The 13,210-nt window shown below is 38.0% G+C and overlaps 1 protein-coding gene across 2 annotated transcripts in view; it reads right to left on the minus strand.

The window, feature by feature from the left end:
• Window positions 1-665: 665 nt before the first annotated feature.
• The window catches only part of FAM133B (family with sequence similarity 133 member B), a 34,921-nt gene continuing 22,376 nt past the window's right edge, over window positions 666-13,210 (minus strand). For both annotated transcript variants that reach the window (XM_066354069.1, XM_066354068.1), the window contains 4 exons: window positions 7,635-7,727; window positions 5,574-5,621; window positions 4,021-4,107; window positions 666-2,231 (listed from right to left, as the gene is read on the minus strand). In XM_066354069.1, coding sequence (XP_066210166.1) covers window positions 2,145-2,231; window positions 4,021-4,107; window positions 5,574-5,621; window positions 7,635-7,727 — 315 coding nt within the window. In that variant the 3' untranslated portion in view covers window positions 666-2,144. The remainder of the gene's footprint in view (window positions 2,232-4,020; window positions 4,108-5,573; window positions 5,622-7,634; window positions 7,728-13,210) is intronic.

Below are 13,210 nucleotides of genomic sequence, written 5' to 3' on the forward strand. Positions count from 1 at the left end.
CACAATTTTTCTATCCAGACAGTCATTAATTTTGTTGCAGTTACTTTGGCATAATCATCCAAATTGCATGTCTTGTGTAGAAAAGGGGTGGTTTAGAGGAAGGAGGAGATGTAGATTTCACATAACATTACCAAATTTTCTTCCCATACCTATTAGGAGAATGCTAATGCTACCATAAGAGAAATAATGAAAAATATTATCTCCCAGATGGTCAACAGTCTGGAAATAGTATACTTTTCTTTTTGCCAAATCACTTTCTTCCCAGTCTAATACAACAAACAACTGCCTCTAGTGGAACACACTCATCCTATGCTGTACCTGTCTGCAGAGCTACCCTTCTATGTTCATAGCAAAACTAACACATACGTACCCTGATAAACTTATCCTTTAGGATATTCAAAAAATCCTAATTCCGAGAAACTTCCTTTTGGATACAAAATGTACTTCAAACTTGATGTGTGCTCAAGAGCATATAGATATCTTTTATTAGGTAATAGTGTAAAGCTTTAAGCATAAAATTTAAGGAAACTATCCAAGAAACGTGTTATTTCTAACGACTAAGAACTTGGAGACATGTCTTATCCTCTTAGCACTTAACATCTAGTAATGTTTCTTAATCATTATAACTTTACTTGTGACTCAGAGTTGATAAGAACACGGCTATTTTTAAGTAAAATAGCTATTTATTCAGCCTCTTGTCATGCCAAAACGTTTTGTGCATATACCACTATAATTAGCACACAGGCAAAGTTATACATCAAATTATATTTCAAGTTACCTGATTATATAAAAATGTAAAGTGAAAATGACTTATCAATTCTTTTTAACATAACTAGTAAACAATTCAGCAGGAGATATGAGGCACAAAATCTTAGTAAAATGACACAAAAAGAACAATAATGTAATTCTCACTTAAGTTTAACTTGTCATTAATTTTTTATGAACATACAAACTTTTAAAATGTTATATTTACTAAGATTCAGGCAAGAGCTTTATGTAACAAGACAGCATACTTGGTCTGCCACTTAACTTGCATATGGTCTCAGCTTCAATATGAAGCTGTTACAAACCAAACCAAAACAAACCTAATCAAAACAAAAATCTGCTTTTCACATGCTAAAGTATTTTGGCAAGCGTGCCATTAAATGCAGTAAGGAGTTTAAGATAGCAAGGATAAAAAGTTAATAAAAGCTAAACATTACAGCCTAAACAAAATTCATACAAAAAATAGCTATCACTGGTTACATAAAATCTTCCTGGCTAGTTAAAACTTAACAGTATAAAACATGCATTTTAGAATCTTTAGCTATCAAGTTCTAAAAGTACCAGTGTCTACTTGAAATGACTCCTTTCCAAAGCCAAAGTGTAGTCAAAATTAATTCAAATGTTATAACACATTCTACCACTAAAAATCATTCAGTATTATCAAAGTGGAGGTAAACCCAGAGCTTCCGGGTCTCTCTCGTGCTGCAGAAGGCTGTTTCTCTGGTTCACTCAAAGCGGCACACGACCGACTCCAAGGACACTCAGGAAGCACAGGACAGCCATGCCCAGCTCTGACCTCCCATGAAGCATGGCTACTATGTCTGCAAACATCGGATGTGAGGATAAAAGGCACGCTATTCTGCTGGCTAAAGAAATAGCAAACCAACCCCCACCCCTAAAAGCTCTTTCCCCAGGTAAATAAAAATATACAAGGGGAAAACTTTTAAATAAACTTATCTACACTGTAAGGATTTTCAAATATCAGTGTAATCCCTACTTCAAAAATGTTAACTAGAGTCAACTGGTCATTTCTGTTTACATCTTATGATGTATCCAAGCTCAATTTCTGTTGATTTATCATTAGACACTTCTGGTAAAAAACATGAACTTTACTCCCAACTACAAAGCACTAGCATGACTGCAGTATATTATCTCCCAGACGTACTAAGCAACAGAAGAGGAAAAGATGGATGTTCTAGCAGCAGGCAACGAGCAGGGCCCTTTCATACGGCGGCATCTGAGCTGCTACTGAACAGTCCAGGAATAACTCCAGAAACAACAAAGTTCATGCATTTTAGTAAATATGTCATTATTTTCACAGTTGAGATCTCCTCAGACATTGCACTTTCTTTATAAGGGAATCTTGATTTTTCCTAACGTCACGGCGAGTCAGGACTTGAACTAGCAGCCTTCTTTTTCTTTTTCTTACTGTGTTTCTTATGCTTCTTTTTCTTTTTTGTTTTTTCCTGTAAAGATAGTTCTATGTTAGACATTGATACATGAAAACATCCAAATTAAAAACAAGTACTTCTGAGCTACTGTACAGTTATATCAATCCACATAACCAAGAAGCTACTCAAAACATTTCTTAAAAAGTTTCAATAATCAATATAATAATGACAAAGAGTGCTTGTGGATTTTCAAAAGGATAAGGAAAAACTCTTAAGTCACCAGCACATTAATGCAGCTTTTAACAAAATTTCCTGTAGAAAATAAATTCAACTGAATCATGGTATCAACTGCTATGTTTCATTTATTTAATTTCTAATGGTAAAGTAATTGTCACTTCAAAGGAATCCCCGCACCACAACAAAACAATGTATTTGCAAAATGATAATTTTCATGGAATAGATATATTAAATCTGCTATTTTTAAGTAAATAGAAACACAGATATCATGTACTGCTTAGACTGGGAACACTTAAGTTAACTAACTGGTACAAAATACTGATGGTACCGTTGAAAATCTTTTTTAGCTTAGAGGAAATGCCACTGACGCCTAGTAAAAGTAACCCAGTTGTCACTGGATAAAGGAAGCCAGAATTTTGCTGAACTCTGATTCTCATGACTGTTTCAGATGCAGAAGAGAAGGGCAACTTTTTTTTTTTTTTTTTTTCTCCGAAGCTGGAAACGGGGAGGCAGTCCGACAGACTCCCACATGCGCCCGACTGGGATCCACCTGGCATGCCCACCAGGAGGCGATGCTCTGCCCCTCTGGGGCGTCGCTCTGTTGCCTCCAGAGCCATTATAGCACCTGAGGCAGAGGCCATAGAGCCATCCTCAGTGCTCAGGCAAACTTTGCTCCAATGGAGCCTTGGCTGCGGGAGGGGAAGAGAGAGACAGAGAGGAAGGAGAGGGGGAGGGGTGGAGAAGCAAATGGGTGCTTCTCCTGTGTGCCCTGGCTGGGAATCAAACCCGGGACTCCTGCACGCCAGGCCGACGCTCTACCGCTGAGCCAACCGGCCAGGGCGCAACTTTAGAAACAGATGGCAAGGTGGTATCAAATGAAAGACTAGTTCCTGATGTTCATTCAGAAGAAAATAGATATAAAGCAACAAAAGAGACATATAAGGGTAGTAAAAGCAAAACTTCCTATCTATTTCCACATATACCAGAACTTTCTCCAGTCCTCCCTTCTCTCTCAAAGACCTCTACCACTTTGTGGTTCTAAACTAATTTTCATCACTTTTCATTAGAAGCCCAAGTACACAGGAACAGAAAGTCCAAAATCTTGTATTTGGGCTTTTAAAAATAAGTTTTGAATCTTGATTACTTTTTCATCAAAGGATAGTTGCCCTCTCTTTTAAAAGACTTTTCTTCTTGGGCTCCATGATATACCTCATTCTGCTGCTTTTCCTCTATCACAGAGACTTCTTTACTGCCTTTGTTGGTTCTTCCTCTACTCAACTTTTCTGAACTTACTTCCTTTCTTTTCCACATGCTCTTCTTCCAGTTATACTTTAAATGCCACTTACATACCAAATCTTTATATCCAGTCCCTTACTCTGAACTGAAGACCGCAAATGCCTCAACAGCTCCACCTAGTTATTTAATAGGCATATCTAAAATTACCATAAACATATTTAATTTTTCTCTCCAAATCCATTCTTAGCCGTATTAGTAAATGGCACCATTAATCTGTCATCTTACTTTAGCCAAAGAATCTAAGCTGTCTTTGTCTTTTACTCTTTGCTTTAACTCCATTCTTCACATTCACAGCACCAAGCAAGGCCTGCCATCCAAGTCCAGAACACACCTCAAATCCGTCATGCCAGTCCCTCTCCATTACTACCGTGACTCGAACACTCCTCAGCTCTGCCCGTTCAGCTCCACTGCCAAAACTCTTTAAAAAAGCAAAGTTGATTCAGGTCACCTGTTTGCTCAAAATCCTCAAAACGGCAACCTCTAACACTGGAAACCCAACCCCTCTGCCGCGGGATGCGCTCTGCTGAGCTCCCAGCTCACTGTGTATGGCTCCCCCTGGTCCGCTGAGTAACCAGGCAGTGCTCCACGCTCCCAGCTCCTCAAACACGGAAAGCCCCTTCTCACACAGGCCTCGAGGGCCTCTGTGCCTAGAATATTCTTCCTCTGATCTGCACATGGTGGGCTCTTCCTCGTAAATCCGATTTGTTTCATTTTCCCTCCTCAGAGGCTCTTCCTCTCCGAAGCCACTCTCTCAAACCACCCTTTTCTTGTTCTCCACACAACAGCACTCTCAACACCAGGCACCGGGCCTGCAGAGCTAGCGAAATGCACGAGGCATGAGGAATGCAAACACAGAGCAAAAATTAGTTAATCTGATAATTAATCTAAGCCAAAGACCAAAGCAGTCTTCACTTAAAAGTCTTTTAAATGTCACCTTGGTCTTGAACGCATATAAAAAGTTAATTCTGAATCCTACATTACCAAGTGAATCTTATCAGAGAAGGAACCTCATTTTAAGAGCTAGGGAAATTATGGAAGTTACGCTCACATCTACAAATGGTGTTGTTTGTATTTTTATTTTACCTTTCCCTAAGAAAAATGCCTTCCCAAGGCCACAGTCCACATTTGCACGAGTGCTCTCGTCACTCAGCTGACAGGTGGTCCACACTACTCTGATAAACTGGATTCATTTTCTCTAGGTTGGTCTGCTTCTCATTTGAATACCACTTTCATTTCCCTTATTCTCCTCCTCCTCTCTCCTCTCCTCCTCCTCAACCTGTGCACTAGCAGAGCTGGCTGTAGAAATGATCTTCACTAATGAGTCATTCATGCTGGCACACCCCAGCTTATTCCTCACTGCAGCTTGTGCTGAGAGGCTTTCCCTGTTATTACCAGGTTTGGCTGATGTGGAAGTAACTACTAAAGAAGATGGGGGAATCACTATAACTTAGTATCACATTTCATATTACACCTTAATAAAGTCAAACAAGGCCCTGGCCAGGCGGTTCAATGGAGAAAGCGTCATCCTGGCACACCAGAGGTCGCAGGTTTGACGACATCGGGGCATGTACGAGAAACAACCAATGACTGCCTAAGTAAATGGAACAACTAAGTGGAACAGTGAGTTGATGCCTCTCTCTCTCTCAAGTTTGACCTTACATTTCGAACAGTAAAATACTGAAATGGAAACAGAATACGTTTGCTACCAGGGATTTTTCCTTTTTTCTGGGGCAATGTAATTTTCTCCAACACATTAAGTGAAGTTGCCAAACGCCACAACAGATATTTATTTGGTCCTGGTAAATGCAATCGTGCTTTACCATGACTCATTTCATATGAAATAAAGACAGCTTGCTGTGATGTAAAAACATAAGTGATACTTGCAGTTGCTTTTTCTCTGTCTTCACTGCTTTTCTTCTTCTTTGCTCGCACCTAGAAAGTGTACATTTTAGTGGAGAAGACAAACATTTAACTTGTACTCATGGCATTTCTCTTCTATTTAATATACATTGCATCTTAAGATCTATATGTAAAAAACATTTTGATAACCAAATGACATTTTAAATGCCTTATTTTACCCAAACCCCTGTTATATCACAATGCTGATAAAATAAAAAACATTTAATGTGAGAGAAATTAAGATTTTTAAGTCTCTAAAGGCCTTCTCTTATATTCCCTTTCAGCACCCAAAAAAGGCAGTAAGACCCTGGCCGGATATAGCTCAGGTGGTTAGAGCTTCATCTCGAAGCGTAGAGGTTGCCAGTTTGATCCCTGGTCACAGCACATACAGGAACAGATCTATGTTCCCCTCTCTCTCTCTCAAATCAATTTAAAAAAAAAAAGGCAGTGAGGTACAACGGATAAAAACACAAGCTCTGAAATAGAGATCAAGCTCTGAATCCTTCCTCTGCTGTGTATTATCCCAGCTTCACTGACTGTAAAATGGAAATTATATCCTCCCTCACGGGAAGTGCCCGGAATAAAGTGGGCATTTCTCTAACTCCTGCTGGTCAATAAATAACAGCCGTACATGCAGTATACTCAGTATAAACCAACTGATTAAAATTCTTTTAAGAATTATCACTCCATTACTATTTTGTTTCAATCTTTTACAAGTACAGTACACTGGATACAGACTAAATTCAAAGTTGATAAAGCTCACATGTATTTAATGTTAAGTTCAAATACAACATATTTTATATTAAGACAAGTGCTCTAGAGAGCACTTAGGAAATTACTATTTTTTGTTATTCCTGTCCTAACAATGACAGGAGCAGCAGCAGCTGTGCTGGATCCACATTTAACCAGGAGACAGAGGACGCTGTCCCACAATATCCAGGCTGGCCCTGACGGGACTGCTGACAGCCCACTAGACGTTCATGTAATGAACCTAGTTATAAAAGAAAAGCTATGAATACAACGTAGCATTTATTTATTACATACCAAGATAATTTAATAAAACTATGCATTATTATTTTCTTGTATTTCTTCTATTTCTGTTAGGGGACAGTAATATAAAAATATATAGGTTATACATACACACACACACAACCTAGAAATTTAATTTCAGGGGGAATTATAAAATACTACTACAAAATGAGAGCAGTAGGCCCTATTTTACAAACAGGGAAACCAATTCCAAGAAATACTTTAAGGATGGTTACTTACAGACCTAAAACTAGCTAAAAGTGGACTCCAATTCTAAGACAGGGATATCAGAGCTGAAGCGGAGTGTACAGATGACCTTATCCTAGTCCTTCATTTTACAGACAGAGAAACTGAGACCATGCCAGCATTTCTGCCCCACCTCACACCTCTGCACTCCCTAAACAGCGGTTCCAACCGAAAACAAGAAAATGCTGGGCTTCAACATGCTACACATCGTACAGCATCTGTCATGTAGTCAAAATGATAGTATAAGAAAATATTAAAAGAATAAAAATAATATACACCTCAGATTGGAAAGGTACGTAAGAATATGGTTAATTATCAAAGTAACAGTAATGTAATTATCTATATTTTTGAGAGAGAGAGAGAGGAAGAGAGAGATGAGAACCACCAACTCATAGTTGTGGCACTTTAGTTGCTCATTGATTACTTTCTCACACATGCCTTGACTGGGAGCTCCAGCTGAGCCAGTGACCTTTGGGCTCACCATGGGCTCACGTCTATGATCCCACACTCAAGCCCACAACCTCGGGTTTTGAATATGGGTCCTCAGCGTCACAGGTTGACGCTCTATCCACTGCGCCACCACCTGGTCAGGTGTAATATAATTATCTTATGGGAAAATGCAAAACACTCTAAAAAAGAAAAAACTTCCTTTTCTGTTTCATAGTGCATTATACCAGAAAAGTAATTCAAATACTTATTTTTTTTAAATCAGCATTTACTAAATCAAATAATTAAACATTTTAAAGTAAATAGATTTGATCATATACTTACCTCCTCAATACAATCTGACTCTGACAAGGACTCAGATGATAAAGGTTTATCTTCAGGATACATCTTTCTCTTTTTGCTGAGTCCTTTAATATCCTATTAAAGAAATAAAAAACATGTATTTTGATTCAAAAAGATATATCACTATGCCATGCAAATACAAATTATCAATTGTCATTTTAGATATCTCTAAAACTGGTGACATTTACCAGGATTCAGTCTCTAATTCCAATAAGGTAATGCCTTTATTAAATAAACAAAAGAAATAACTTCATACCCAATTACATAGAATATCCTCCCTACTTTCTTTATTCATGATAGAATTTAAAAAGTCATACGGAACTATATAAATGTTGTAAGATTTGAGTTCTCTGTATTCTAATTCTTTTGTTTCTATCCAATGTTGGATCACACAGGTCTTGCACTACAAAGAACCAATGGTAACTGTTTGCAATGACCTAGAGAGATATATATACAGTAAGTCTTTAGAGCAGTGGTTCTCAACCTTTCTAATGCCGTGACCCCGCAATACAGTTCCTCATGTTGCAGTGACCCCAAACCAAAAAATAATTTTGGTGGCTACTTCATAACTGTAATTTTGCTACAGTTATGATTCGGAATGTAAATACCTGATATGCATTATGTATTTTCAAATGGTTTTAGGCGACCCTCCTGGGTCGCAACCCTCAGGTTGAGAACCGCTGCCTTAGAGCATTCAGTGTTCAATTCACATTTAAAAAAATCTGCATCTCTTAAGTGCGTATGTAGCTCTGGGGAAGGAGAGGGTCTCAGAGTGAGACTAGAGGAGTATTTATAGCGACTTTAATATATATTTTAAGAAATAAAAAATGTTAGGATTAAAGCTTCATAGTGGACATGCTGGTTATCATTTTATTATTTTCCATATACTTTTTCTGTCTCAAGTAGTTTATAACAACAAACACAAGAAAACCACACAATGAAAAATTCTCTCCACCTAATCCTATACACACACACACAAAAAAACAAACAAACCAAGATATAAAACTTTTATAGCACGAACCTAATTTTGAATAAGCAAAAAAAATCATGCTTCAGAAAATAAACTAATAGCAATGATCTTATGTGTTAGATTATAGCTGACTAAAGCTTTATTATTTTGGTAGAAAAAAGAAATGCTCATTGTAAGAAAACTCACCTAAATCCACTACCAGGGATTTGATATCATCAAGATTTTTGGAAACATCCCCCTATGTGTATATTTACAATTTTACAGAATTATTTGCTGTTTGGAACCTGCTCTTCTCACCCAAGAGTACCTTTCCATGCCAACTACATAGTCATTTAAGGTGGCCTTTGACATTCACTGAAAGTGTATGCCACCATTTACTTAATCCGTCTCCTTTCAGAGGGCAGGCACAGGGGTTCTTTGCTGTTAAAAACAAAGTTGAAATACAGTGAAGGGTATCTGAGCACAAAATCTTTATCTAATAATAATGATTAAGTCAAAGACCAAAGTAGCCTTCACTCAAATTCCAAATGATTTTCTCAATCTCCCACAACCCCATGATTATTTTAAAAAATATTTCCCATTGATTTGGGGGGGGGGGCGACAGGGGTAGGGGAGGCAGAGAGGCACCAACTTGTTTCACTTAGCTGTTCCATTCAGTTGTACACTCAGTGACTGTCTTTCACACGTGCTCTGACCAGGGGTTGAAACCACGACTTCTGGCATGCCAGGCTGTCGCTTTATCTATTGATCTACCTGGCCAGGGCCCCTACAATTCTTTTTAATATTTTTATTGATTTTAGAAAAAGGAGGGGGATGGGGAAGAAAGGGAGAGGGCAGAGAGAGACAGACAGGAACATGAATCTGTTCCCTTATGTGCCCTGACCAGGAATTGAACTGGAAACCTCTGCATTTCTGCATGATGCTCTAACCAACTGAGCTATCTGGCCAGGGCATAATTGTTTATTTTACTCTTTTGAGTAAGCTTTTACCAAAAACCTGTTTTATCAGGCTCTTCTATCATGTTAATTTCAAATAGGCTTATAATTCATATTTATTTTTAGAATTACTAACACATATTTTACCAATTTTTCCTGTGAGGTGTTCTTTAATACTGAAAATCACTAAGTTTTTAAATTATGCATTCCTAGTTTTTCTTAAGTCTGGTCATTATATTTAAACTTCATGATTTTTGATCTTTCCTGCCACTCAGAATTAGAATTATGTGCTCATAAGTTCCTGACTCTGAGGCAGTTGTTTCCCACTCCAGTATAATATTATCCATGTTTTTCTCTAGTTACATTTTCATAATTTAGAACTGACTTATCTGGAACTTAGTCTTCTTAATGAGTGTCCAGCTTTACATTTTCCAAATGGCTAGTCAGTGTGTCCCAGGAAAAGCTACCTTTATCACATATTGAATTCCACAAACATTTAAATATTTCTGATTGGACTCTATACAGTTCCATTGTTATTTTCTATTCTGGTCCCATACTATCTGTTTTAGTCAAAGCATTTGAAACCTGTTTTGACATCTAGTAGGGCAACTCATACCCAGGAAAAATTATTATCTTCATATGCACTTCTGAACAGATTTATAGTTTTCTTTAAATGTCCTGTTTAACTCTTTAAAAATTTCCTACATATTCTTTGTTACTATTATAATTAGGATATTTTTTCCATTATGTTTTTAAATTGGATATCACATTATACTTTCACAATAATTTAAATAAAAATGAGGCTAAAAACAATGACTAATACATACTAAAGTCACAACCTTTCCCTTACATGATTACAACAGACACCCTAAATAAGATTAAAAGACACTACAAACCAAAAGATGTTAATCATGTGTATAAAAGAGTAGCAGTATCCAAAATATATAACTCTTATTAATCAGAAAGACCAGGGCCCTGGCCGGTTGGCTCAGTGGTAGAGCGTCAGCCTGGCGTGCATAAGTCCCGGGTTTGATTCCCGGCCAGGGCACACAGGAGAAGCGCCCATCTGCTTCTCCACCCCTCTCCCTCTCCTTCCTCTCTGTCTCTCTTCCCCTACTGCAGCCAAGGCTCCATTGGAGCAAAGATGGCCTGGGTGCTGGGGATGGCTCCATGGCCTCTGCCCCAGGCGCTAGGGTGGCTCTGGTCGCAGCAGAGCGATGCCCCGGAGGGGTAGAGCATCGCCCCCTGGTGAGCAGAGCATCGCCCCTGGTGGGCGTGCCGAGTGGATCCCGGTTGGGCGCATGCGGGAGTCTGTCTGACTGCCTCCCTGTTTCCAGCTTCAGAAAAATACAAAAACCAAAACCAAAAACAAACAAACAAAAGACCAAAAACAATCCAATGGAAAAACGAGCAAAGACTAAACACGGAATTCACAATTCACAGAAAATAAAATCTGAATGGCTAATAAGCAAACACTAGTGATTCTCAACCTTTTCATCTTGTGGCACATGTAAACTAATTACTAAAATTCTGTGGCACACCAATAAAGATAATTTTTGCCAATCTGACAAAAAAACACCCCACAAAACCCCAAAATAACCAAAATCGGTAAGTTTGAGTGATTCACACCAAACAGCTATTGTTTTATTGGCTACTGTCATTTTCTTTTATCTGACAATCTAAGGCAAGAGGTCAGTAACCCCAACTAAATAGCCAGGTATTGCATGTTTTAAAAATTCTTGTGGGGCCCTGGCTGGTTGGCTCAGTGGTAGAGTATCAGCCTGGAAATGTGCAAGTCCCGGGTTTGATTCCCCATCAGGGCACACAGGAGAAGTGCCCATCTGCTTCTCCATCTTCCCCCTTTCCCTTCTCTCTCTCTCTCTCTTCCCCTTCTGCAGCCAAGGCTCCATTGGAGCAAAGTTGGCCCAGGCACTGAGGATGGCTCCACAGTCTCTGCCTCAGGTGCCAGAATGGCTTCGTTTGCAACAGAGCAACAGCCCAGATGGGCAGAGCATTGCCCCCTAGTGGACATGCCTGGTGAATCCCAGTCAGGTGCATGTGGGAGTCTATCTGCCTCCGTTTCTCACTTCAGAAAAAAAAAAAATTTCTTGTAGCACACTGCAACACTGGTTGAAATTGCTGATCTACACACGTTAAACTAACAAAAAGAAGAGCCTCCATGTATTGACAAGTATGTATGTGGAACAGGAATACTGTCATATGCTACTAGCAGGAATGCAAATTAGTAACAAGCACTTTGGTGAGCAAAAGGTAGACAAGTTAAATGTATGTATATCCTAGGACCCAGAAATTATAGTCCCAGGTGTATCTCAGAAAATTAACAGTAACTTGTGGAAAAGAAAAAATAGATAGAGAATAGCTACTGAAGCACTTGTTCGCATTACTGAAAAATGAAAACAATCTAGATGTCCACAAACAGGAGAATGGAGAAATAAATTGTGGCAAATTAATATAATAAAATATAAGCAAAAAAGCCAAACTTGAGAGCATCAAGGATAAATGTCAACAGCAATGCTGAGTGAAAAAAATAAGTTTCAGAAGGAAAACACAATATACTATATTGAAAATAGGAGCTACACTATGCTATTTATGAATATCTGTAACCAAAGTGTATATAGTAGAGGTGAAGGAAGGATGCAACTAATTTCAGAAACAGCTGCTTCTAAGGAAGTAGAAAGAGTCTAGTACTTTTAAAAAAATAAAACAAGACCTGAAGCAAATATGACAAAATGTAAATCGTGTTAATTCTAGTTGTTTATGGATACTTGTTTATTACATTATGTTTATTTATATTACTCTGTACCTTATATTTTGAAGTCATTCAAAATCAAATGCAGTGCTAGTATTTCATGTTTGTATAAGGTCTATCGGAAAGTTCTTCCGTTTTTAGAATAAAACAAAATACAAATTTTTCTTACCGTCAATAAATTTATATTAAATAATATAATTGCCATTATTAATATTAATGATTTCTTGCCAGCGTCAGGGCAATTTGTATATCCCATTTTTGAAAAACGTTTTATCTTTTTATGCAAAAAATTGAACCAGAGCTTACTGGTATCTTCTTCATTTTTGAATTTTTTGTCCTTCAAAAAATTTTGTAAGGACAAAAACAAGTGATAGTCGGAGGTGGATGTGAAAGACATGCTTCTGTAGCATTTCTTCCTTGTTGAAATTCGTAAAAATTACAGTGGTGTAAATGAACTCTATCAGTAGCCATGGGTACACTATGGCTTCACACATAAGACTAACGTGAATCAACTTTGTTTTAGTTAATTTGCTACGTTAGTATGTATACATTAAGTGATAAAAATAGAGAGGCACACATGTGCCAAATAAACACGTGCTTACGTGTCGAAACTTGTGATAGAAACAGACAGAACTTTCCGGTAGACCTTATATATCACCAGGTTTTAGTTTCACATATATAATACATTTTTTTAAAATTAAGTTTATTGTGGTAACTGGTTATTAGCATTATATAAATTTCAGGTATACAACTTTATTTATTTATTTTTTTTGTATTTTTCTGAAGTTGGAAATGAGGAGGCAGTCAGACAGACTCCCGCATGCGCCCGACCGGGATCCACCTGGCATGCCCACCAGGGGACGATGCTCTGTTGCTACCAGAG

This window comes from Saccopteryx leptura, chromosome 12 (genome assembly GCF_036850995.1).
Source record: "Saccopteryx leptura isolate mSacLep1 chromosome 12, mSacLep1_pri_phased_curated, whole genome shotgun sequence".
Taxonomy (NCBI): Eukaryota; Metazoa; Chordata; class Mammalia; order Chiroptera; family Emballonuridae; genus Saccopteryx; species Saccopteryx leptura.